This window comes from Acomys russatus, chromosome 8 (genome assembly GCF_903995435.1).
Source record: "Acomys russatus chromosome 8, mAcoRus1.1, whole genome shotgun sequence".
NCBI classification, from domain to species: Eukaryota; Metazoa; Chordata; class Mammalia; order Rodentia; family Muridae; genus Acomys; species Acomys russatus.
In genome coordinates, this window is record NC_067144.1 from 19,208,477 (window position 1) to 19,235,678 (window position 27,202).

Below are 27,202 nucleotides of genomic sequence, written 5' to 3' on the forward strand. Positions count from 1 at the left end.
TAGGTCTCTTTTCCACATTTGCCATGCCAATAGGAGATCACCAAGACACCCAATTGTTAGAGACAAGAGGCACTCTGCACTTGGCCTCCAGGCCTGCGGTATCTGACCCATGCAGACAAGTGGCCATCTGCTCTGAAGTCTCCCAAGAGGCCTCACCCCTCTGGAAGCAGAACCTCATGGCCTGATTTCCCATCTGAGGAACCCTTATATGGTCATTGATTTGTACCCCAACACATTCCAGAAGCATAAACAGGCACTGCTACCCACCAAGAAGGTTTAGAAACCCTCTGCAAGCTGGGGTCCTGGGACCACCTTTGTGTGGTGGCCCAGTGCTTATAGTCTGCAAGGGAGCTGCTGTGATATCACCATCTCCTGCATGTGGAGCCTCTGTCTGGGAGGACAGAGAGCACCTTCAGAGTCGGGTGTTCTCTCTGTGCTCCGTGCTATTCTGTGGGCAGCTAGAAAGGTTAGATTGGCTCAGTTATTTCTCCTAACAGTCCTATAACGCACAGCACATGAGGAAACTGAGGCAGAGACTTTGGTAGCATGTTTAGCCCAGTAGTAGCATAGTAAGTGTGCAGTTGCTTCCCAGCTGAGGGAGCCCCTCTCTCACAATCTCCCGTTGCTGCTCTCTGTTCAGGGAACCCACCTCCCGAAGTCATATGGCTTCACAACGGAAATGAGATCCAGGAGTCAGAGGACTTCCACTTCGAGCAGAAAGATGGCCGGCACAGCCTGTGTATCCAAGAGGTGTTCCCGGAGGACACAGGCACATATACCTGTGAGGCCTGGAACAGTGCTGGGGAGGTCCGCACCCAGGCCATACTCACCGTGCAAGGTGAACCTGAGCTGGTTTGGGGGGCATGGGGGTACAACTCTAAAATGCCATTAGTGGTGAGGGGAACATGGGAGACTGTTCTGGTCCCATTGCAGCCTCAGAGGCAGGTCATTGTCTCTATCTCAAGCTCACGCGGAGTGAGGCTTCCTTCCCAGCTGTCTAAAGTCCCTGCTCTCTCAAGGCTGGGGGAAATCTGTAACATACTTAATTTGGTATTGACGGTTTGGGATATGAATTACAGGTTTACGAGCCCCCTCTCCTATAGAAGCCTGCTTTTTAAGAGGAAAAGCGGCTAAGCACATACACTGAGTACCAGTTATCATCAGTCACATCCGATGCAGATCATGAGCAAACAGCCTAGGACTCAAATTCACAGCAATACTATCCTCTCATAACATAACCAAGGCCGATTAGCAAGAAGGACGTGCCGTGTCTGCGTGCTGTGTGCAGGTACCCTCAGGACCACTTGCCCTCTGGCAACGGCACACTGTCTTCCGACCGTTTGCCACAGCAGAGAGTAGAGTGGATGCCAGGCTCCGTGCTGAAGGGCCTCTCCGTCTCTCTGTTTCTCCACTGCCCACTTCCAGAGCCTCATGATGGCACCCAGCCCTGGTTCATCAGCAAGCCTCGTTCGGTCACAGCCTCCCTGGGCCAGAGCGTCCTTATCTCCTGCGCCATAGCTGGGGACCCCTTTCCCACGGTGCGCTGGCTCCGAGACGGCAAAGCCCTCTCCGAGGATACTGGCCACTTTGAGCTGCTTCAGAATGAAGACGTGTTCACCCTGATTCTAAAGAACGTACAGCCCTGGCAGGCCGGCCAGTATGAGATCCAGCTCAAGTGAGTCTGCGTGTCCTGCCTGCCCCTCTCATAACCTCCTCCCTAGACTCCTGACTCCTTTTTTATTTTTTTCCTTCTTTCCTTTCCTTTCTCCCCCCTCCTCTCCTCTAGTCCCCCACTTCCCCTCGACTCCTGACTCTTGAGCTAGGACTGGGAAGCCAGAGGAAACAGCGGCTGATGCAGGCCCCGTGTAGTTACCGCGCTCTTGGTTCTTGCAGTTGAGTAGAGCAGGCCTTCACTGGAGAGTCCTTCCTCTCACGTTACGTATCGGACTTGGCGCATCATGTGGTGTGTGAAGAATAGGAGAGATGTAGAAGTGTGAAACAGGCCTGAGAGTTCACACCTTAATCTCAACATTTGGGAGGCTGAGCCGTGAGGGTCGCCATGGGCCTGAGGCCAGCCCGGACTACAAAGGAAGAGCTTCTCTCAAGAGAGAGTGGGCGGGAAAGAAGACCAGGATTAAAGGTGGAGATACAGGGGGATAGCTGTTGAAGAGGATGGATTAGTATTGGGTACCTGTTGCTATGTAACAAATTGCTCCAGACTTAACAACTTAAAGCAGCAACTGTTTATTGTCTCACGGTTTCTTTGGTGCGTTAGCTCACTTTCGGTTACTGTACTGAAATGCCTGAAGCTAGGTAACTCTAGACGAAGTGGGAGTTGCTGAGTGTCTGTCTCTGTAGGCCCAAGGCTGGCAGCTTTATCAGGTGACGGCCTTCCTTCTGGCGGAGTCCCAGGGTGGTGCAAAGGCATCATGGGACAAGAGGCAGGGAGCATGCGTGTGACCTTTCTCTGTCTTATCTTTACAGCCACTGGTTTTGATCACAGGGGGACTCCACTTGGTTGTTTATCTAATCTTAGATCTCCCCCAAGGTCTAAATATTATAGTTGGATTAAGTTTCTACCTTTTTAATACCTCACAAGAGATATTAAACTTCAATTCATGAAGAACCTTAGGAGCCCACATTTCCAGACCATAGCGGCTAAAACTCGGACGCATCTTAGAAATAGCGCCCTTTACAACCCATCTTTGGAAGCCAAACGCCATCATTCTACATGTTTTTTTTCTTTCCTAGAAGTGAGCCTCTGAGTAAACACTTTATTCAAGAACTGAAGAATCCCAGTCCATCCTTTTGTGAATGGGGATGGGGTGAGGGTTGGAGCGATGACTCGGTGCTTACAATTATACACCTCTCTGGCACAGGACCCAAGTTCTGTTTCCAGCACCCACACTGGACGGTAACTCTAGTTCCAGGGGATCTTATGCCCTCTTCTGGCCTCTGTGAGCACCTGCGTTTACTGCCTATACCCACATACAGATGCAAGAACATGCATAGAATTAAAAATAGGTGCTGGGTATAGCTCAGTGGTAGCATGTTTACCTGTCTATACAAGGCCCTGAGTTTGATGCCCAGCACCAAAATTAAAATAAATAAATAAATAAATCAGAAATAAGTTTTAATTTAAAAAAATGCTACAGGGCAGAGCATGGTGGTGCACACCTTTAATCGCAGCATTGGCAGGTGGATCTCTATGAGTTCAAGGCCAGCCTGGTCTCCATAGTAAGTTCCAGGATAGCCAATGCTATGTAAAGAGGCCCGTCTCAAAAAAATCAAAACCCAAAGCAAAAAATTTGCTATGGGGCCAATGATACCACTAGTGACAGACACTTGCCTAGCATGTGTGAGGCCATAAGTTTGATGCCTAGAAAACAAACAAACAAACAAAAACAAAGAGTAATGTGTTAGTTACTAATCGTGTGTCAGGATAAAAGACTCTGAAAAGGGAACTTAAGGAGTGAGGGTTTATTTTGCCTCATTTCCGGATCAGTGGGAGCTTTATGTGTCTGCAGTCCGGAAGCAAAGGGAGAAGAAGGTCAGTGCTCAGCTTGCTTTCTCCTCTGTGTTCAGTCCAGGAGCCCAGAATGGTGGCGCCCAGGTCTTCTCCAGTCAATTAACCTAATACAGACAGTCCCTCACAGGTAGGACCAGAAGCTTGGCTCTTACGTGATCCTCGATCTTGTCAACTTGATGATATGATCCATCAAAAATGATAACATAAAACAACCACAGGGAAGTTAAATCTCCCCATTAAAATACTCTACCTCCTAAAATTCTAAGCCAAGCCTAAACTGATAGACAGAATGCCTTCTCCAGCCCTAAGACTGACATAGGCACCTGACCTGCAAATGTGAGGTTGTGGTATATCCCGAGGATGGTTAGACATGGCCTTAGGGTGCCTGACTACTTGGTAACTTCCTTCCTAGACTTCACCAGTTCTCTGTACTGAGCGCATCACAGTCAGGATCGGCTCTGTAAGCTACATGCCACGGCTTTTACCATGACGGAGCACTGTGCCTGCAATAACTCTGAGCATGCGCTTTTCACTTACCTCAGCAAGCTGTGGCTGCTTAACAAACCCCAAGTACCTAAGTGCATTTTTAAAAAATAGCCTTTTAAAAAAGAAAGCAGGCCAGGTGGTGGTGGTGCACGCCTTTAATCCCAGCACTCGGGAGGCAGAGGCAGACGGGTCACTGTGAGTTCGAGGCCAGCCTGGTCTACAAAAGCAAGTCCACGACAGTCAAGGCTACACAGAGAAACCCTGTCTCGAAAGAACAAAAACGAAAGAAAGAAAGAAAGAAAGAAAGAAAAGAAAAGAAAAGAAAAGAAAGCGGTTGTCTCTTAGAGATCTTTGGGTCTGCTCAGAGCTCCATGGATCTGAACCAAACAGAGGACCCTCTTACAATCACCTGTCATCCTATTGCCATCAGCATTGTGCCTAGAATAGGTCAACTAACTTTATCTAACCCTTGAACTTGTTAGCAGGAGGGACAAATCTGCCTCTGTGATGAGAAACCTACAGGCTTGCTCAATAGGCCCGTACTAGATCCAAAACTGACTTGGTTTGTCAAAACTTCCTGATGAAGAAATGGTATTTTGAGATGATACTTGTATTGATTGAGCTAGATATCCTATAAGAGATGAGATTTTTTTTTTCTGTGAGATTTTGTTTGGTTGGTTTGGTTTTATGAGTTATAGTCTCATTATTGCCCAGGCAGCCTCAAACTCGGTGTGTATAACCTTGAACTCCTCCTGATTCTCCTGCCTCCACCTCCTGGCTTTTTTTGTGAGATTTTGAAGCAAAAAGAAAGACTAGGCCTTGGCCAGTGAAAGAGGACTTGCCTGTTAAAGGAGCCAAGAAGGAAGGGGTAGGGAGCGCAAAGCAAAGGGCTGTGGGAAATTTGCCAGGCCATAGAGGGGGTTACGCTGGAAGGGCAAAAGGCAGACTGTCTGGGACCAGCTGGGGACAGTCATAAAATGTAGACCCTCCCAGCTGGACAGGAATGCAGACATTATCTAGCCTTCTCATCCGATAATGAGGGACGCTGGGGTCTCAGGCCGTCGACTCGCTCATGGCCACAAACTGAGCCCACGTGTTCCAGCCCTTGTCTTTTGACTTCCATCAGATGTCCTTCCATTCCGACAGCCTGTCACTGGGAGTGTCTTCCCATGCGCTGGGGATTAGGGGACCTGGGAATTCATGCTGGCCTGTTCCTGCATCCCTTGCCCTTCTCCTCCCAGCGTCTAGATCCCTCATTCCTGCGGGAGGCCATTGCGTTGGCCTTGGCTCTGTCCCCAGCAAAAATGGAGCAAGTCAGTGGAAAGTTCTCCTGAGGCGCACATGCCAGGCCTGCCAGGGGACCTTGTTCGCCTTCACTGTCTTTGTCCTGACAGAAGTCAGACCTAGCCTGCGGAGGAGGGCCTTTCAAGGAGGAAGTCTGGTGGGGGGGGGGGGCTAGGAGAAAACCAATCTGTTCATAGAGTGGTGGGTATGGGTGAGTTTTGACCTCCCCTTCCCTTTACCAGCTCGGACCAAGAGGAGAGCTAGCAACCCATCAGCTCCAAATTGCAGCTGTGGAGTCAGAAAACACAGATATTTTCCAGGAAATTAGTTCTTTGCCTTTCTATATAAAAATCATCCTATGTGACAGCAATGTAGGGAGGGACATGTTGCAGGGCTTCCAACCAGAGTGTAAGCTTCTGATACAGGACTCAGGAGAGGGGAGCTGGTGGTCTCTATGTTTGTGGCGGGTGCAGCCTGCGGACTGACTGCTGTGTCCTATGGAGTAATACCAGGACAGAGCCTCAGTCTCAACCCAGGTTTGTGGTGGAGTATGGGTAATATTGAAGATGTCTCCGAGATACTATTCCTGCTGGTTAAGTCCCAAGAGTCCGTCTGAACTTTATAGGCTCCAGAGGAACCCATGACTTGCCTTAAAGGCCTGGTAGAGGTTTTCAGTGTAGGCTTTCAGAATTGTTACCCCAGCGGCCCCGTCATGGTGTTTCTGTGCCCTGCCCCTCAGCTGTCTGGAGAGCTCAAGATGAGGTCTAGGGTTGCAGGGGTAGAGCCAGAGACCCTGGGGGGTAGGTTCTTATCTTTGTCTGTAGTCCCCACCATGGGGACAGATCACAGCGATGACAGGAGCCCTTTCTTGCATCTTTCCATGGGGAGATTTAGATCAGTCTTGCTCCAGCTCAGCAGACAGCCCAGATCTCTGATTCACAGCCTCCTAGAGTGTGGTTAGGGTAAAGTGGGGCCATCTGGTCAGTGTTTGCTCCTGATTTCTATGCCTGGGTTTTGTTCTCCTTATGACAAGAGGAAACTCGGAGAGAACGTGTGGAAAAGAGCTACCAAGTAAGCACCCACTGGGCATCTTGCTCTGCTCCACGCCAGCATCAAGCATGGCAACACTGTGATGCAGGGAAAGAGTAGCTTAGCGCTGCCCAGTGGGCTGACAGAATCAGGGTACCAGGCAACATTCTCACAGCAACTCAACTATTGAGTTGCTTGATAAACGGAGGTCTAGCCTGGGCTCTTCAGATTCCTTGAATTGGTAGCTTCAAGGAACCTGGGCTTGGAGGAAGGAACAAATTAGAGGCGCTGACAGGGAGGAGAGAGGAATGAAAGAGCTGAGGTGACAGGAAGAGGTCTACACGGGCACATCCTGGAGTCACACAAAGGCAATGGGTGGAGCAAAGGAGGAGATAGAGGGGGCTGGAAGGAAGCAAACAGACCTGTCTTTGTTTCACATGGGTTTGGCCAAGGGTAAGGAGCAAATCCGCAGACCCTGAGAAGCAGAGCCACACTGTAGGCTGCTAGCATCTTTCCAAGAAGAAGCACCAGACAGACTGAGGTAGATGTAGCACTGTGGCAGCAGGAGGCACGGGCAGGTATTCCCAGATTCAAGATGCAGGTGCCTAGCAGGTAGACCCATACACGTGTGTGTGTGTGTGTGTGTGTGTGTGTGTGTGTGTGTGTGTGTGTGTCCACACTTGTGGTTAAGGCACACGTGTATACAGACACACTAAGAAACACACAAAGATCCAGAGCAAGACCTGTGTGCAGGCCGGCCACAAGTCTTTTATGTAGGTAGACCCAGGTCCCAGCCCCTGACCCTTCTAGTTAGCTCTGCTAGCTGTAACTTAACCTGCATGTGCTCCATTTGTCTTGTAAAAACAGTGTTGCCTCTAACCCGTTAGAACCATAGAGGAGATGAGGCGGGTTATGTAAGGAAGAGCTGGCAGCTGGTGTGTCTATCATAGGGTCTGGAAGGGTCACTCAGAACCAGCAACAAGGCATCCAGGGGACTGTGTGGGACCTGAGGGTCCGACCACTGCCTTGCGCAATCCCCACAGCCCCTTCCCTACACTTCCCAAACCAAGCTGGCCTTCTGTAGAGAGCAAGGCAAAGCACGTGGCGGGTCACGAGGGCCTGAGGGCCCTGGATGGTAATTCCTAGACATCGCTTTGAAAGGCCAGCAGAGGGCAGCCTTGCAGGCCTGAGGGCTCATCTGCTTTGAATCCTCTCTGCTAGCCCCTCAGCCCCTTGCCTGAGAAGAGGGGCCTCGGCCGGCCATGAACCCCTGGAGGCTGAACAGCTCTGTGATTGTAAAGAATCCAGAGCCCTCCCCACCTGAAGGAAGAAAAGAAAGGCCCACCCATGTTGGGAGACACGCTTGTTAGGTTTTTAACACGCAATGTTCTGGTTAATGAGGGGAGGCTGGGGCTGTCTTCAAGGAGAATCCAGCCATTGTGGAAGTGACTGTCACGACTTTGAGGGCCTATGGAATCGAGTCAGGTCACTGGGCTGATGAGCAGGGCCTGTCTGCATTAGACCAGTGCCTCGCCACAGCCTCCAGCAGCCTTTATTCTTGGACCAGGGCATGTGATTGATAGTCTTAAGGAAGGATTCCCACTTGTAGACGCTGATCTTTGCTGTTGTCCCAGATAGTTCGTTCTCCTTCCCCTTCTTTTTAATCCAGAACTGTAAAAGTCAAGGTTGACCACGGGATGAGAGCGCTACCCTAAATCGAAGTCTGGGATGGATGCCGCAGCTAAGCCCTAGGCCTCCTTCGTCCTCTGTGGCCCATCAGCCCATGACCCAAGTCTCCACCACTTGCCTTGCACCCCCCCTTCCAGCCCTGAGCTGAATAGGTCCTTTGCCCAGGGAGCCTGATAATCCTCACTGTACTGCCCTTGACTTCGTCAGGAACCGGGTTGGCGAGTGCAGCTGCCAGGTATCACTGATGCTGCAGCACAGTCCTACAAGAGCCCCACCACGGTGAGTGCCTCCTCCTCCCGGCCCCGCCCCCCCCCCACAGGAGTTGCCCAGCCTGGGCCCTGCACCCTCCTCCTGGCCTTGAAGCCTGGGATTGTTTGTGTCCTCCCACTGAGGCTCCCAGAGCCAAAGGGAAAAATTGGGAGGGGGTGAAGGAGGGAGGGCAGAGGAAGCCAAAGGAGGGGGTGATGTGCGTTTCTTTTTTCTTTTTTCTTTTTTTGCACACACCCTTATAAGGCTACTGAAGTCATTACCGATATAATAAACTAACTAGGCAAGTGAGCGCCTCTCACCAATGTTCCCTTCTATAAACACAGCCTGGCTGGGCCCCCACGTCCCCTCACCCCTCCTCTCTACCCTCCGCCCTCAGGGATTTGCTCTCCCCTGCCGCCTCTGCCTTACCCAGCCCCTTTTCCTCCTGCTACTTTCCCCTTTTCCTTCACTGGTTGTTGCAGGGGGCGGGAGCCTGCCGGCCGTGAGGGCCTCTGTGGTGGAGGAGTTGGTGCTCTTGGTGATGGTGACCCTGATGGCACCCTGAGGCCTGGCAGGCCAGCAAGAGGGCACGGTTGGCCAGAGGAGGGAGACAGGGAAGACGACGTGAGGGGGCTGTTGAAGAGACGGGTGGAGACCAGGCTGCACACAGAAGAGGCCATCCGCCAGCAGGAGGTGGGGCAGCTGGACTTTCGTGACCTTCTTGGAAAGAAGGTGAGTACCAAGGCGGTATCAGAAGAAGACTTGAAGGAGATCCCAGCTGAGCAGATGGATTTCCGCGCCAACCTTCAGCGGCAAGTGAAGCCAAAGACTGTATCCGAGGAAGAGAGGAAGGTTCATAGTCCCCAGCAGGTTGACTTCCGCTCTGTCCTAGCCAAGAAGGGGACCCCTAAGACCCCCATTCCTGAGAAGGCACCACCTCCGAAAGCTGCCACCCCAGACTTTCGCTCAGTGCTAGGTGGCAAGAAAAAGTCACCCGCTGAGAATGGCAGCAACAACGCCGAGGTCTTGAACGTCAAGGCTGGGGAAAGCCCCACACCTATAGGCAATACACAGCCGGTTGGGGCCCCGAAACCCACAGGCAATGCCAAACCTGCTGCTGAGAGCCCCAAACCCATAGCCAACGCGCAGCCCGCGGGGTCCCCGAAAACCATAGGCAATGCACAGCCTGCCAAGACCCAGAAGCCGGTGGCCAATGCCAGGCCTGCTGAGACCCTGAAGGCAGCTGGGAGAGAAGAACTCAAGGAGGTTAAGAACGATCTGAACTGTAAGAAAGGGCATGTCGGAGCCATAGGCAACGAGAAAAGACCCGAGAGCCAAGGCTCAGCCCCAGTCTTCAAGGAAAAGCTACAAGACATCCATGTGGCTGAGGGGGAGAAGCTGCTACTCCAGTGCCAGGTGACCTCTGATCCCCCCGCCACTGTCACCTGGACGCTGAATGGAAAGACACTCAAGACCACAAAATTCATCATCCTCTCCCAGGAAGGTAAATGACATTGAGGGCAGGGAAGCTGGGGAGCCCGTACTTACACAGGTCACTGTCAAAGCATGGACGTGCAGTCTGCTTGATGGGCACTTGTAGCCATGGCCTGAGTGGACCAGACATCCCTGTCCCCCCTCACTTACAGGATAGGCTCCCTGCTGAGGGAACTTAGGTGCATACATGACCCTACTGTGGATGAGAGTTGGGCTTCTGATCTGTGTGGTCCACGCTGTGTCTTGGTGTCTGTCTGGCAAAGCCCTCCCCTGGCACCCCACCCAGGTCTCCTGTGAGCAGACCTGGAACTGGGTGTCCAACATGTCCCCCCGCCCCATAGAGAGAACTGTGCTTGCAGACTAGGGAATGTGGGGACGTGGAACTGAGGTCCACTGGGGGGAGGGGGGCTGAGCCCATTACTGATGGAGAAGTTTAGGAAATAATAGTGAGTGATGGCATGCTGGTATGGAGTAGGGTTTGGCATCAGTAACAGCTCAGTCTTGAGGACATCATGGGTCTGAAGGGACCTGTGGGCAAGCCAAACACTCAGCACAGTCCCGTGGCTGTGCTCACTCCGGACAGAGCTGCTCGCTTCCTAATTTGGATGAGACTTTTGTTTGCTGGTGTTTCGCATTCTTGGTTGGAGGGTGGTGCAAGCCCTGCCACCCGTGGCCTTTGGGCCACTGGAGTTCTCAAATGGGCCAGTTTACAGGGGAGTGAGGGGGAGTTATCCCCAGTCTCTTGATATGGTTTATTGTTCTTTTATATTTATTTATTTATTTATTATCTGTGTCTAGATGTGCGTGTGTGTGTGTGTGTGTGTGTGTGTGTGTGTGTGAGAGAGAGAGAGAGAGAGAGAGAGAGAGAGAGAGAGAGAGAGAGAGAGAGAGAGAAAATGATTGATGGATGGATGGATGGATGCATGTGTGAAGGTCAGAGGACAACTTGTATGAGTTGGTTCTTTCCTTTCACCATGTGTGTGCATTCCCTGGGATGAAACTGAGGTGGGTAGTTTGGGTGGAAAGTACCTTTGCCTGCTCCTGTGTCACTTAGCCAGCCCACAGTGTGGTTTAAGACATTATTATAAATTGTATAAATTGAAAATCTTACCTGCAACTCCTAGGCCAGATGACATCCACAGCCCACTGAGGTGGATAGTGAAGGAGGGACAGGGTCCTGCCTGAGATAGAGCTGACCTCAAAGGGTCATGAAGAAGTCCCCAGGATTAGGCATGTGCCTGTCACTGCCGAGGCTGAGAGGATAGGTCTTAGCAAATGGCAGTGCACTGAGATGCCATCCTTCTCCTCCTCTCCAACTGTCCTCTAGTTACTCCTCTCTCCACCCACTAACCCCCTCACCCCATGCCACAGCTGCCTACCCCCAAAAACCTGGAAGGAGGAATTGCAGAAAGCAGTGTCCTTGTCCCTTACTCCTCGATTCAGCCAGTAGATCTAGAGACATATGTGGAGTCTACATGTTGAAGAACCAAAGGAAAAATGGAAATTTCTGTCCGCAGAGAGATAGTGTAATCCTCTGCTAATGTGTTGACAAAATAGCCTTTTCACACTGATGTCCCCAGTTTGGCAGGCATCTGTCCCCCTGTGTCTGCAAGCTCTTCCTCTATGATGTCCACACACAGGAGGTCTTAAAGCCACTGTGGTGGGGTGAGAAGCCCAGGACCGTGGATGTTACCCATCTGCCCCCGTTGGGAGGCCCTCACTCAGACAGCTTGGCCAGAAGTGTTTCCCAGGCCACCACATCCAGTGACCTCTCTAGGTAGGATGGAGGACAGCTGCATGTAAGTGGTAGAATCCTGCACGATGCTGTCCCTGAGCATACCAACCTCAGGGAAACTGGGGCTTCAAACAGTGGTAAATATGGCTGTTCTCAAATCCAGAGCCACCAATGGCCACCTATAGAGTCTGCTCAACTGAGCAGTATAAGGCAGACCCAGGCTCTGCTGGCAAAAGTGTTCCTGAGCCACCAGCGGCTGGCTTCTCTTGGGGCTGGGTGGCTTGGGGTAATCATAAGAGCAGAGATGCAAGCAACACCATTTCCTTCCAAAGGGAGGGACTAAGGCCTTCAATGACAAGAGAAGGAAGGCTAGACAGCCCAGTACAAGGAGAGAGACTGTGAGAGAGGAGGTGGGCCAAACCAAATTTCAAGCAATATTTCGAAGTAAAAATAGCTTGTTTATATCCAGTTTAATGCCATGTCCAGACTCCATCCTAGACATTTTACATTTTCTGTCTACTTAATTCTCACATTACTAGGTATCTTTCTAACAAAGAAGTTACTAAGTATCTTTCTAACAAAGAAATTAGGTAAATTGTTCAAGTTGCACAGCTCTTAAGACCACACACTTGTCCCTGGAGGAAGGAGACCTTGAAGTGAGCCTGGCCTTACCACAATAAAGGGGAGAGTGCTTGTTCTTTGAATACTAGCCCTGCCTCCCAAGTCTGCACTGACCAATTCTTTAAGAGGGGTTTTGTCAGAGGGACGTGCGTCTTAGGGCTTATCAGCTGTCACTCATGAGGTCCAGGAAGGCAGCAAGGTAGCCAGAGATAGGGTGAATCTGCCCCTAGTAGATCTGGCAGAGAGGACATATGCCAAGTGCCACAGAGCAGGTCTGAGAGAAGGAGTTGTTGATTGCTAGGAAAATGAATGACTGGTCAGAAAGCCCCTGCACCCCCCCCCTGAACCCAGAAAGCAAGCCAGACTTGAGAAGTAGGGAAGTTAGCAGTAGGTGGGCCCTGTACAGAGCTTGGGGCAAGGCTAGCTGCTTGCAAATGGGCCTAGCTGGGCCGGCAATGGTAACTTGGCCCTGGTTCTCAGCCCACATCCTGTCAGAGAATATGTCTAAAAGCAACAGACAGTCATGTGGGAGAGATTTTGGAGTGAGGAATGCTACACATAAAGTTGGGTTTAAAGGTTTCTGACTGACTCCAGGCCAAAGACAAATATGGAGGTTGCTGAAGAGGTCAGGGGGCATGACAGTGAGACCCAGACTGCCAAGGTGAACTTGGCCACAGAGGGAAAGAATCCAGTACAGACATCTGCCATAACACCCACCTGGCTTGAAGGTCAGGGTGATGGCTGGGGCTGGGGAGAGAAGAGGGGTGTGGTGTGGACTGAGTTCTCTTGGGCCAGAGGGATATTGTTCCTGGAAGTCGGTGATTTGAGACGATGAGTAGAAAGGGCAGTGCCTGTCTTCCTGTCCCCAGCACCTCCCACCCCTACCTCTGACTGCACTGACTGCCACGCCATCTTGTCAGTATCCCACTCTATGAAGATTCACTTCCTCAAGGATACCTTCTCAGACCCCTGTCACTTTAATCAAGAGACACCCACACCCTCCTTGTACCCAATCGATGCATAGATCTCAGGGCTCCCGCAGCTGGGGGACACCCGTGTAGGAATCCAGGAGCTTCCCTGCTGATCCCCTACAGCCTCCAGAACAGGAGCACATCCCGCCCACTCAGTGCCGAGGGACTCCCTAGAGGAGGCGTGATGGCCATCGGTGGGATTTGACCATTAGGCGGTTCTTGGAGGGTCAGTCAAGTGGAAATGGCTTTGCATTCTGGCACCCAGAGCTGTGGGATGGGATGCCTGTGTTCAGCGGACCATCAGCTAGGCCTGTCCTCCAGGGACAGGCACCTGGGCCCTCCCTTTTTAGAATTGTCTTGGCTGTAGGGGGCAATGACCCTGGCGTCCAGGCAGGGCTGAGGTAGCATTAAAAGGGCCTTTATCTCTATGTGTTGTTTCCTGCCTCCAGGCTGGGCTTCCCCTAGCAAAACAGTTCTCCTAGTCTTCTAAGGACGCTTTGTTTTTCTTGCTGTTGTCAAGAGATGATTCATTTTTAATTCCTTTCAGGGTGGAATCTTGTGAAGGCCTTTTCAATCCTGTATAAACTCACCCTACAAATTATACAGTGCTTACTGTATGCAAGGCATTAATGTTTACAATCCCTTTGCTTATATCTGGATCCATTTGAAGAACTCAGAATTACCTATTTCTTTCTGTCTAGAAACTCTGATCTCTTTCAACAACATATATGAACATGTACTGTTGGTTATGCGTTTGCAACCTTGTCCTGCATAGATCCTTCCAGATCCCCAGCTGTGAAAATACCCTCTTGTCACTCCAGGGATTCTCAATAACTTTTTTATTGCAGTTGCATTCCAGACATTAAAGTTATAGCCCTCAGAGATAGCATGGGAGACAGGAGTGTGATTCAGCAATGGCCTTGAGATGGGGTTTGTCTGGGAAGCCCAGGAGAGGTGCAGCTACAGCTAGGGCCTTAGTGGCGACACAAAGGACACTGTGCCCAAGGAAGAAACCCCAGATGAGTAACTGTGTTGGTCAGTGCCTGCCAGCAGGGCTGATCAGGGAGTCTCACAGAATAATCAGGAGCCTCCAGGGTTTCAGGGAACAGTGCCCCCCCTTTAGCCCCAATCCTAGCCCCTTCTCTCCCCTCTCCTCACACACCCAAGAAAGGGAAGATCTGGGGGGAGGGTCTTCGGTCATAGAAGAGTGGCTCCCCAGCCAGGAGGAGCTCCTGACAGAGCTCCTTCTGAACCACTCAGTCCTGCTTCCCATCCCCATCCCCCCTCCCCCATCCACCTCCCCCTCCCCCATCCCCATCCCCTCTTGACTCCCCACCAGGCTGACAGGCTGAGGCTTCCAAAAAAAATGTGGGAAACAGTTTTCTTCTGGAGGTCAAGAAGGAGCCGTCCCACAGGAAATACCAGATTCTTCGTCTGGGGTGGCCAGCCTCCAGCCTGCCCACTCTTCCTCCAACACATGCACACATGTGGCCCATGCGGCAGCAGTGGCCAAGCTCTGCTGGGGTTTTGGAGAGCTGGGGAGAGAGGTGGGGTCCTGTTCACCAAGACATCGCACACCTATCCACTGTGCTTGTCATTTAAGTTTCAGGCCAAAGGCAGCTGGGAACCCAAAATAAAAACCAAAAAAAAAAAAGGACTGAAGCCAGCTGTGACTTGGGGGTGGGGCATGGCAAATGCCCTTCCAGGCCAGGGAAGTGCAGGGGCCAGTGGGTTTCCTCTGAGCCTGTCTTTTAGGTGGGGTCATCCTCATATCTTCCTTCCCACCAAGGTGAATAGAATAGCTGCCCCCACTCCCTGTCCCTGTGCCTCCCAGGTCTTACTCTCCTGCCAGACTTTCTACACTTCCAGCCCAAATCCTTTCTATTGCAGTTGGGAAGATATTGTGGCCCACTGCTCTCACCATAGGCAGACAGAGAGCTTGGAAGGAGGGAGGGAGGGAGGGGGACACCAGTCAGCTATGCTGTCCCAGGACATAGTATATCCTTTCCATCTCTCTGGCCTGGGTATGGTTCTGTGGGCCCCCACTGATGCCATGCTTGTTCTCTGGGTCTCCTAGCATCAGCTTTGCGTAACCGGATTGTGTCAGTTAGGGTTTCTGTTGCTGCAAGGAAACACCATGACCAGAAAACAAGTTGGAGAGGAAAGGGTTTAATTCAGCTTACATGTACACGTTGCTGTTCATCACTGAAGGAGGTCAGGACAGGAACTCAAGCAGGCCAGGAACCTGGAGGCAGGAGCTGAGGCAGAGGCCATGGAGGGGTGCTGCTTACTGGCTTGTTTCGAATGGCTGGCTCAGCCTGCTTTCTTACAGCAGCCCAGGACCGGCAGCCCAGGGTGGCACCATCCACAATGGGCTGGGCCATCGCCCCCTGTCCCCCCCTCCCCCAATGATCACTAATTAAGAAAATGCTTTACAGCTGGATCTATCTTATGGCGCCATTTCCTCCACTGGGGCTCCTTCCTCTCTGATGACTCTAGCTTGTGTCAAGTTAAGATAAAAGCATGCAGTATGCATAATGAAGGAGAAGGGACAGTAGTGAGGGGTACGCTTTAAAGAGGTTCCCCTGGGAACAGTGCCCACTGATCTTGTCCCACATTCCCATAAAGCCTGGAATGTAGACAGCTGGCCCTCCAGATGCCCGAGACCTGGGGGTTGTGGGAACTGGTAGCTTACAGGCAGCTGGATGGATGCAGCTCAGCTCTGCCATTCTCTTGGGATGGCTGGTGCACTGACACTGGGTAGCTTGGGCAGGATACCATTCAATAGGCCTGTTTATGCGTGTCGAGGTAGGACCGAGCAGATGGCCTGCACTCCTGGCTGTCCCTGCGGGTCCCATTCTTAGATGGCTTTCCCTCACAAGCCAGAGAGCTGGATGGGATGGACTGGGTCCCTGAGGTCTTGTATGTGCTCAGCTTGCCTTCCCTGTATCCACTTCCAGGCCCTCAGAGGTGGGCCTCAGGCAAGTGTAGAGCATGTGGACTGTGAGGAAAGAGGCCATCCTTACCTCTCTCGCTGAGGGGCCAGCAGACCCAGCCCTGTGGGAAGACTACCCCAGGAGTCTCGCCTCTGGCCTATTACCCCTCGTTAGTCTGTTCTTCAGCCCTAACACTTTTTAAACCGCCATTTGCCACAGTCACAGACCATAGCCACTACCTTCTCACAAGACATCATCCCGAAGGCAGTGTCCCTGTTAGACAAGGGTTCCTACCCTCTCCTACTCACTCACCTGGTCACTCAAAGCTCCCTTTATCTTGGGCTGGTGAGATGGTCCAATGGGAAAAAACGCACCTGCCACCAAGCCTGATGACCTAAGTTTAAACTCTGGCACCCACGTGGTGGGAGGAGAGTACAGCCTTCTGAAAGTTGTGATCTGACCTCCACGCACACAGCACAGCAAATGCATGGGGTTTGGTTCATTTGTTTGTTTGAGGGAAAAAAATTTCCCTTTACCCAGCAGTGTCCCCAGCATCACTGCTAGGTGACTCTTTCCTAGCCACTGTCCCCAGAAGTCTGTGCCTGGCTCCTTATGCCTTGTGTAAGGGGCAGGCCGTGTGCTCCTGCTTCCTCTTCTTTTCCACTGACAAAGACTCTTTCTCCTCCTGCAGCTTCCCAAAAGGGCCCTCCAGCGGCGGGGTGGGGATAGGGGCATGCTGGGGGAGCTGATTCAACAGAGTTTGTGGGAGTTCAGAGAGGAGAGGGCCAGATGCCCACGGGCCTCTGTCCTTGCACTCTTGAGAAGAGATTTGTAAAGATACCTGCTGTGCTCCTGCTACCAGGCAGGTGCTAAGCCCTTACCTGGTCATTCACAGCACTTCCTGTCCTCCCCCTCAGGATCCCTCTTCTCCCTCTCCATCGAGAAGGCGCTGCCTGAGGACAGGGGCTTGTACAAGTGTGTTGCCAAGAACAGCGCCGGCCAGGCCGAGTGTTCCTGCCAAGTCACTGTGGACGGTAAGTCATGCTTGCCCATTGCTACTCCTTCAGATTGTCCCCCAGCCTTACTTCAACATTCATTTGGTGAGACTCAAGCTATCTTTAAAAAACAAAACAAAACAAAAAAGTCAAGAAGGAAAGTGATGGCGTCACCTTGATTGCTTGATTGCCGACATAGCCTCTTCCTGAATCCTCTGGCCAGGAAGAGGCTCTGTTCACCTTGGCTTCCCCTCCCAGTCCTGACCTCCACACCCAGAACCTTCTGGGCAGGGAAGCCGGGCACAAGGGCACCAGCAAGAGAAAGGACACACCCACAGGAAAATGACTCTGGATATTTAACAAACCACAGCAAACAAGCATGCATAGTGCTGGTGCCCAGGCCCACTGAGGAGCCTTTGCCTGAGGAGACAGTGAGTGTGCAATTGTCCTCCAGGAGAAGGTGAGTCAGGCTGAGGTGGGGAAGAGAGGCATGCAAGGCTACTTCTGCCCAAAGAAAACAGTGGCAGTAAGACAGCAGAGAGAAGGGAGGAGAAGCAGGGAAAGAAAGCACAGACCCATTAGGAGCAGCGTGGAGTTCCCTGAGTCAGGAAGGGGCAAGGCCTAGCAGCAAAGCATGCCTTTGTGTCTCTTTCCTCTCCTCCATGAGGAATGTGGAAATAGAGCCTGGGACTAGAGCAAACCTTGGGATGGTTTTAGACCAACAGCATTAGAAATAAAACCCTACCAGGGCCCCTCATGTGCCAGACGAAGACTTTTCCTCTGAGCTATATCCCCAGCGATAACACCCGTATTTTATGAATGAGAGAAACCGAGGCTGTTCAGAAAGGAAAGACAGTCTGCAGGAGGCTTCCTGGCTCCATAAGCCCTGAGCCAGAGCAACGCCTGCAGGACTTTTAATTCAGTGCCTTTTCTTTGTATTTTCATACTTGCCTTGAAATGTCTAAAAAGGTAGTGTTGGGAAAACAGTTTCCTGCCCTTGAAATAATTGCTTAATAATTGTCAGTATCATGTCAAAAACTGGTATCCAGATAAGGCATCTGAAAGAACAGCTTTATTGTCCTTCCAACTCCTGAGTGTCAACAGTTCAGTCCTATAATCCTAAACTGTTTTATAGCCATCCCACAGGATGGAGAGTCTTTGCCCTCACTCTGGATTTTGCAATCCTGCTTCCTGGTCACAAAGCAGAGATCTGGGGTACATAATAAACAGGAGGAAAGACTTGGTGTCTTCTAAAGGCAAGCGTCTTTTGAAGACGCACAGTTGCAAAGTAAATAAGTAGTTGCTAGCTGATAGTTCTAGAGTTCCTAGGAATGACTTGTGGCCAACTCAGATGCGTGCTGAGAGGCTCCTGCTTACTCTGTGTGTCTCTTCTCACCTGCCTGTTACCACTTAGGTCAGAGTCCTGCTGCCCCCTGTCCAAGTGGTTCCTTCCTGGAAACTGATTTCCAAGGGCCCCACTGGGGGCTCCGGCAGATCCTTCCCATTCATAAGTGGCCAGCCTGCCAATGAGGTTATCTGCTGGCCTCTTGAGCTCCCATTTGCACAGCCACCTGCAGGCAAGAGAGCAATTTGTTCCCCTTATCTGTAGAGTGTCAGCACCTTTTCCAGATTTGTTTGCAAAGAGCAATTTCCTTTTCCCTTTCACGATATTTCTAGGAGGTTTTGTTTGGTTTGGATTTTTTTGTTTAGGCGACTCATTCACTCTGCAACTTAAGAGGCGCTGTTTGCTCAGGAGGTGTGCCCAGAGACTCTTTGCTGTCTCTGCTGATCTTGATGATGGCTACCAGCTATCTCCAGTCCCTTGGAAATCAGAATTCGGCCCCTGGCTACAAATGAGGAGCTGTGTCTTTGAAGGAGAGCTAGAGATGTTAGCTGAGATAGTGATCACAGCTCGGCTCACACTTAATTGGTCATGATCTGGTTCTGTTTGCAGAAAGGAAAAGGGGCAGCCCTCCACCCCACCCCACCCCACCCCTACTTCCCTTGCTGTTGTGCTTGGAAATGTGCGGTCATCTTTTGGATGAGCTTCTTGTTACACTTGACTTTGTTTTCCCACCAAGAACCACGGCCAAGCAAAAGTGAAGGACCACGGGCTCCCTAACAGCTCCCTTGCCCTTATGGCACCTTTCTGCCTCCTTTGGCCTAGTGCTTTTGCCAAGCTGAGTAACCACCTGTCTTTTGTCCTTCTCTCAGAGATCTGACTGACTATCCTTTGCTACTGTCAAAGTCAGATGTGTGGGCGTGGGGGGAGGAAGAAGAGCATCTTTCTAAAAAGTGGGATCCATGGTTTCAATCAAATTCTAAAAGGAGTGGATTTGTGCCACCTTGGGTTCTGAGCACTAGGGAGGCCCAAGCAACAGGACCACAAGTTCAAGACCAGCATGTGAGACTGTCTCAACAAAGAAATAAAAATAAGAGCCGTGCCTTTAATCCCAGCACTCAGGGAAATCTAGGCAGGAGGATCTCTGTGAGTTTGAGGCCAGCCTGGTCTACAGAGCGAGACCAGGACAGCCCAGGCTACACAAAAAAACCTTGTCTCATAAAAAAAATCGTCGTCGTCGTCATCATCATCATCATCATCTCTGTGTAGTCCTGGATGTCTTGGAACTCATTCAGTAGACAAAGCTGGCCTCAAACTCAGAGATCCTCCTGCCTCTGCCTCCAGAGTGCCAGAATTAAAGTCATGTGCCGCCATGCCTGGCAAGTGTTCTGTTTCTTATAAGGCAGGAGGGGCAACTTATAAAATGCAGCATGTCTGGCTATTAACATCACTACTTGGGTCATTTTCCTATGAAAAGGGGCATTTGTGCCCTTTGTTATTAATGGTCATAACTCCCTTCCTTCCAAACTCAGCAGAAGGTTAAGTGTCCACTTGTTCCACCCAGAAGGGTACTGAGCCTACGATGGGTAAAACTTGTCCACCAGTAAAGCAGGTGACTTTTAATGTCTGCTGTGGCCGGAGACTTTTGTACTTCATCTTTTTCGTTTCTGACCAGGGGGCAGGCTACTTTTCCCAGGGAGCTCAGCAAAGCTGACTGACAAGAAGCACTAGCCCCGCCCAGTACATTGCAATGTACATTGTTCTGATAGAGCTCAGTGTCTGGTCCTGCCAGACCTTTCCATAGGCTGTTTCTGGTCAGGGGATTACTATGTCAAGACACTTCTGAGAGACCTTGACCTCCATTTCTGCCAAGAAGTTCTTTCTGCTCAAGGGACTGAGTAATTAACCCCTATGATTCTCTCCCAGCTCAGGCCTCCCATCCTCAGGTGCCCTAGCCACAGCATTCAGCCTTAGCTTCAGGTAGAGCAGGGCTGCACAGCCACAAAAGATCACAAGTCTTTGCGTAGGGGGAGCACGTATCAGTGGCGCCCAGATCATCATCCATCCATTCAACAAATATTTAGGTGTGCACCCTGCCAGGCACAGCGCAAGGAGCTAATGTTGCTGAGAATAAACAGAAAATGTTTCTCATCTCAGGACTTGACACATGTGTGTGTGTGTATGAGTGTGTGTTTGTGTACGCATGTGTGCCCACGTGTGTGAATATGAAGGTATGTCTGTGTATAGTATGTGTATATCTGTGTATTGTTTAAGTGTGTGTGTTGTGAGTGAGTATGTGTGTCTGTGTGCACATGTGTGCCCATGTGTGTGAATATGAGGGTATGTCTGTGTATGAGTGTATGTATCTGTGTATGTGTGTGTTTATATGTGAGTGTGTGTCTATGTGACTGTGTGTGCACATGTGTGCGCATGTGTGTGTTTATCTGTGTGTGTGTGTGTGTGTGTGTATGCTCACATATGCACTTAAAGCCCATGTGATACAAGACAAGCACAGGCAGGTGGTGGGGAAGGGACCACTGTGTCAGGAGAAGGTTGCTGAGGCCTTTTGTAGAATGAACATTTGAACAGAGATCTGCAAGAAGTAAGGACAGAATTTGCAGAAGAGAAAAGAGGTGAGAGGAAGGCACAGTGAGGCTGTGGGCCGTGTGGGATGAAGCTGGGATGGGCTGGTGAGCCAGGTAGCAGTGCAGAAGGCCAAGAAACAAGGCTAACAAGGGCCAGGGACTGCTCACCGAACCCACATGGAGAGATCACCGAGTTCCTGACTGAAGATAAGACCAAAGAGAGATGAGGAGGGCACAGTGCTGAGAGGTAGGGGCAGTCGGGGTCTGCAAAGGGCATGGGGTGAATGCCCTTAAGAAGAAAGATAGCCTAGAAGCCGCATGGTCAAGACTCTAGAGAGAAAAGTATGACCAACGAGGCAGATGCTGCTGCCATTGACACAACTCGGCCTGGGCACTGACCATTGGGAAGAGCAGTGCAGAGATCATTAGTGACCCTGACCAGAGGGATTCAGGAGAATGGCAGTAATGTCCCCTTATTAAATACATAGAGACCAGTCACCTGCTTGGTGGGAACCTAAACCCAAGCACTTGCTCCCAACCACTATGGTCAGCTGACTGACTGTCCCTGCCTTGGCCTGAGTCCTGCCGTGTCTCTTGACCCTCTCCTGCTTTCACACTTGTTCTTTAAATCCACACGTGCAGCTAGTTAGGATTCAGTTGAACTCAATCAGACTGCTGTTTTTGTAGCTCTGAGCACTTGAGTAGCTGTTAGCCTGAGGATTGTGCTGAGTTTAAGACTGGCCTGGGCTGTGTGGCAAGTTCCAGCCAGTTTGGGCTACAGGATGACAGCCTGTCTGCAAATCAGGAGAGAAAAGGAGGGTAGAAAAAGGGAGGGAGGGAGGGAGGGAAGGAAGGAACTTAAATAACTTAAACATTGATGAGCATTATGGCTCTGCCTTCTGTGAGCACAGGACAGACACATATATGCATGTGCAAGCGTGGGATGAACACCTAATAAATAGCACCCGTTATTTTGATTTTTCATTACACTTTATTATGTATTTGAAAGCTTGGGGCATGTCATAGAGTATGTGTAGAGCTAAGAGGACAATTTTCAGGAGTCATTTCTCTCCTTCCACTGTTTGGGTCCCAGGGATCAAACTCAGATCCTCCAGCTCGATTGGCAAGTGTTTTTGCCCACTGAGGTGCCTCACTGGCTCCACACCTATTATCCGCTCCTCACTTCTCCTTTGCTCTTCTGGTGAGATGGTGTCTTTTTCCTAACTAGGAAGGCTCTCTTTCCACCGTCTAGGAGCTCATCCAAGGCCCGAAACAAAACAGCCAGGGAAGAAGAAATGATCCATCCCAGAAGGTGTGGGTGCCTCACCCCTTGCTTTGCCCTTCCTGGGGTCCCCCAAGTTCAGGCCTCCTCCCAGAAGCTTCTAAAAGTCTCCTGCTCCCTTGCCTAGGGTCAGAGTCCAGATCTAACTTCTTGTGAGAGAAACCAAAACCAAAACCAAACACAAAACAAACACAACAAAACAACAACAACAAAAACCCTATCCCGGGGCCTGAATCCTTAGCCCAGCAGTGAAAGGGGTGAGACATTGTCCATGTAAGGGCAAGTCTGCTGGTCGTTTTAAGGTGCCCCCCCCACACTTTTCCACACCTCTATCTTCTACCCCCACACTTTCTTAGGGATGCAACCAGGCCAGCAAAGGACTCCAGCCCTGAGGCCCAGATCTCGAAATAAAATCCAGTTTCATCACAAATGATTAAAATAGACAGAAAATACAAGCTGCTCTTAAACTTTTATTACTATTATTTTTATCCCCTGGGCAGCATGTGAGGACAAAGCTGGTTTTGATTAGGCATTTGGTCCTCCCAGCCCACTCTCCACTGTGGTTCTCACAGTGGCCCAGCAGCTCAGTATCCCTGGCTGGGCCCCATGCTGCATGCACAGCCCCCACACGACTAGCGCTTTAGGGGGTGCTGCTCCCCCCCAACCCTGGTCCTCTGGGTTTGGAAGAGAAACTTGAGCCCCTTTTCTTAACGGCCTCATGGGAAGATAAGTTGCAGCGAGTGGAATGTCTTAAAGGCAGCCCAATGTGCACTCCAAGCGAAGTGCTCACACCTCCAGGGAGCCTCAGTCCCTGAGTGCCAAGGACACTGAGGCAGGCAGAGCTGGGAGCAGGGCTTTCTGAGGTTGGAGGATGCTAAAGCCCATTACAAGAAGGTGAGGGAGCAAAGTTAACAAAAAGAATGAAGGCTGGGCGTGGTTGCGCACGCCTTTAATCCCAGCACTCAGGAGACAGACAGGTGGATCGCTGTGCGTTCGAGGTCAGCCTCGTCTATAAAGTGAGTCCAGGACAGCCAAGGCTACACAGAGAAACCCTGTCCCGAAAAACCAAAAACAAAAACCAACAAGAAAAGAATGGGTTCCCTTAAGTAAACAGTGCTTTTGGTCTCTCCAAAGTGCCGCCTGCGCCTTGCCGTCTCTGCACTTTGGGATGCAGTGAGCTAGAAAAGATCAAAGTTCCTACAGCTAAGGAAGCAAAGACGGGGGGGGGGGGGGGGGGGGGTGTTCTCGGCGGGTGCCAATGGCTGAGACAGAATGAGATCTTTCCCCCTTTTTGGTCCCAACTTGCATGAAAATAGCTTCCATCATGACCCACAAGGAAAGGCATCCCAGGCCCCCACTACCCTCTTTCAGAAGCCGGAAAGCGGGGCCTCTCACCTTTGCTTGCTCATACATCAGAAGGAATTTTGATCCTTCTTTCCCAGAAGAAGGCATCTCTCTGCTCTGGAACTTACCAGGGGGAAAATGCTGAATCAGGAGCTCAGTACATTCACTCCTTTTCCTGAGAAGGGGAAAACAAGCGAAGACAGACATTTCTTCCCTTTTCTTTCTTTCTTTCTTTCTCTCTCTCTCTCTCTCTCTCTCTCTCTCTCTCTCTCTCTTTCTGTTTTTGGTTTTTTGAGACAAGGTTTCTCTGTGTAGCCTTGGCTGTCCTGGACTCACTCTGTAGACCAGGCTGGCCTTGAACTTGCAGCAATCCACCTGCCTCTGCCTCCCGAGTACTAGGATTACAGGCGGGTGCCACTGTGGCCTGCTGACAGACATGTCTGAATGGTACCTTTCTTTAGGTCCTCGGGGAGGGGGGGTCTTTTTGTTCTATATATTCATGGAACTGGTACCCTGGAGTGGGGCCAGCAACTTGAGACTTTGTCAGCTCAGGATGACAGGAGCCCTGAGGCTCCTTTGCTCTCACGGAGGTGACAGGACATGGACACCACACTGTGTGGGAGGCCTCATGTTATCAAGGTTATCAGATGCTGCTTAAAAGGGTCTCTCCCACCTTTGTCCCTTTACCCTCATCCCATCATCATAAACCACTAGAGTCCTAATTAAAGCCCAGGCAGAACCCTTGCCATAGTTGTGTGTATATGGCTTTGGGTCGCCTTCAGTGAGCAATTGACCTTGATAGCCTTCAGTTGTCATCTTGCTGAGCCTGTATGTGCCCACATGCAGCCTCTATCACCGGATTGCCCATATCATAGAGAGAACAGGCGTGTAACAGAGGAGGCCTAACTGGTGTTAAGATTCAGAAATAAGACTTAAGTAGAAAGGGCTGTGTGGACAGACCACGTTCTAGAACATGCCAGGGACCCAGGTGTCACCTAGGAGAAGTGCAACCAGGAAAGCAGTTAAAGTGTATGTCCCCAACCCTGACAGTCTATGTTTTTATCACCACTCCTCACAGGGAGCCTGGTCTAGACAAGGCCAGCTGAGGCTGCCCATCCTGGAGGCAGGGACAGCCTGTGAACCCTTCTTTTCCAGCCAAGCCACAAGAATGTGGCCAGAGCCCAGGCTGGAAAATCCCCTCCTCCCTCTGAACTTCCTCCTTGGGAGTAGGAAATGAAGGATGAGGAGGACAGGAAGGGGTGTAGGGAGGAGGTGCCTCCCACCCTCTCCCCAAAGGGCAGCAAAGAAAACACAAGCGCCAATGGCCATTGAGCCAGCAGCTTCTGCTCTAAGTCCTGGGTGGTTTCCCCACAAAGTTTGAAAGTCCAGTCTCATGGGAACCCAGGGGGAGCATTTTTCTGCCAAGTATCACCCAGCCAGCAGTGCCATTCACCTCTGTCCACAAGATCCCCCTCCCCGCAATACGGTACCCACGTCCAGCATTACCTTAACATGGAAGAAGGAATTTGCTGCCCAGCGCCACTCAATGGCCACTGCCGGATTCACAGGCCTTCCTTGAGAAGGTACCGCAATCGCCCTAAATGAGTCCCAGCCTCAGTCTCAGAGACTCTGTAAGCAGTGGCCTGCTCGGAAACCAACCGTCTGGCCAGGCCTAGCCCAGTGCAAAAGCAAGTCTCAGAATCAAAGGCCACGACACCCTTTAGTCCATGAGCCCAAAGGTATGGACCCAGGCTTCTTTCCTCTTTGAGGCCCCTCCATTTGCAGAGAGCCTTTGAAATGTAGAACATTCAGATAAGTACATTGAGGCCCAGTGGGGGCTAGGAAAGCAAAAAGACTTGGGGACCAGCTGAGCCACCTGAGATTCCACCCAGCTGGGTGGATAGAAGCAGATGCTAAGACTGGGAGCCAAACTTTGGGGTAGAGTGCAGGGAGTTATATGGAAGAGTTGGAGGATACAGGGACCTGGAGGGGACAGGAGCTCCACAAGGAGGGCAGGGGGACAGACCTGCAGAGACTGATACATCAACCAAGGGCCATGCATGGTGAGGCCCTAGACCCAGCTGCTCAGATATAGTCTCCTTGTGGGTCCCATAATATGGGGAGGAGGGGCTACCTCTGACCTGGACTCTGGTGCCCACTTGTTGATCGCTTCCCCCTGGCAGGGCAGAGGAAGAGGATGCAGGCAGTCCAGATGGGACTTAATAGGCTGGGGTCAGATGGTAGGGGAGGAGGACTCCCCCTTTCTGAGGGGAGGGAGTGGGGCTGGGAGGAGACAGGGGGAGAGGGCTACAATCAGATTTAAAGTAAAATAAAATAAAGGAGTTGAGGGCCTTAGCCCTGCTAGGTGGTCTTAGTCCTGGCAGTCTCTGCTGCTACAGTAGGGAGCGGTAACTAGCTCCCCAGCCTGGCCATCCATCCTGCTGGGTGACTGTCCTGGCCACCTGATTTATCAGGCCCATTCAGCAAGCTCTCCTTCTTTGGTGCTCCCCTGAGGAAGGGCCTGCTGCAGGCGCCACTTGGCGGGGCACAGCGGGCCTCTGAGTGGAATGTCTGTCGGGTGGGTGGGCCAACTAGGGTCCAAGGTAGGCTTCTGACTGAGGTGCCTCCTCTACTCAGCTCCTTAGACAGCTATTGACTGGTGTTTATGTTCCTTTTTTCTTCTTCTTCTTTTCTTTTGTTCCAGATGCTCGGACAAGTGAGAACACCAAGGCCCCGGAGATGAAATCCCGGAGACCCAAGAGCTCTCTTCCCCCTGTGCTAGGAACAGAGAGTAAGTGTCCTTCGGCTTCACCATACAAAGGCAGGAGTGGTGGTAGAGCCCCTGCCTCCTGGTCACCAGCTCTGCCCCTAACTCCTTGAGAAGAGGACAGGCGTCTGCCCACCTCCCAAAGGGCCCTACGTCCTCCTGATTGCTAAGCTGTGCCACTACCTCAACCCATGCCGCTACCATCCCCTGCCATCTCGCCACCCCATCGAAGTTCCATGTGCCCTTTATCTTCCCAACCACAGCCCTCCCCACCTCCCGCCTCATGGTTTGTGTCACTTATACCCCTGGGAGAACTGTTCCTCTCCTTTAAGTTGATTCTGTCCTGTCAAGGGAACCCTCCTAAGCTGACTCTCTGCCCTTGTGGCATCAGCAGGAAGACTCAATGGTCCCCAGTGCCTACAGACTCCCACCAGTGAGCATCTAGTGTGTCCCTGGCCTGGGCAAACCTGTTGCGCTGCGCGTGCACAGGTGCAGCCCCATGTGCCACCCTGACTGCCACCTCTCTTCCCATGCTCTGCCCCGCTCCCTTACAGCTATTTCACACTGAGCCCTCAGGAACCCATCTCCTTTCCTCTCTCATGCCTTTGCCCTCACACTTCTCTCTATGGGTGGCTTTCTGGTAAATTCCCAGTGGAGCCACCTCAGTAACTTTCCTGAGCATCCAAACTTGACTGACTCCTTCGTGGCACCGTGGGGTTGTACCTGTATGCCCGTGAAGATCAGCACAGTCCTCAGAATAACATGCTGTGTCCATGAAGGATCTCACTAGTGTCTTTCAGAGACTTATTTCAGTGTATTAGAAATAGTCAGAGAGAGGGTGCAGCTGTAACCAAAACTGTGCAT

At 51.3% G+C, this 27,202-nt stretch overlaps 1 protein-coding gene across 1 annotated transcript in view; it reads left to right on the forward strand.

Annotated features, from left to right (window-relative positions):
* The window catches only part of Mylk (myosin light chain kinase), a 132,285-nt gene that overhangs the window by 38,974 nt on the left and 66,109 nt on the right, over nucleotides 1–27,202 (forward strand). Inside the window, exons 11-16 of the mRNA XM_051149861.1 lie at nucleotides 641–838; nucleotides 1,426–1,675; nucleotides 8,225–8,296; nucleotides 8,749–9,770; nucleotides 16,941–17,057; nucleotides 26,276–26,362. Coding sequence (XP_051005818.1) covers nucleotides 641–838; nucleotides 1,426–1,675; nucleotides 8,225–8,296; nucleotides 8,749–9,770; nucleotides 16,941–17,057; nucleotides 26,276–26,362 — 1,746 coding nt within the window. The remainder of the gene's footprint in view (nucleotides 1–640; nucleotides 839–1,425; nucleotides 1,676–8,224; nucleotides 8,297–8,748; nucleotides 9,771–16,940; nucleotides 17,058–26,275; nucleotides 26,363–27,202) is intronic.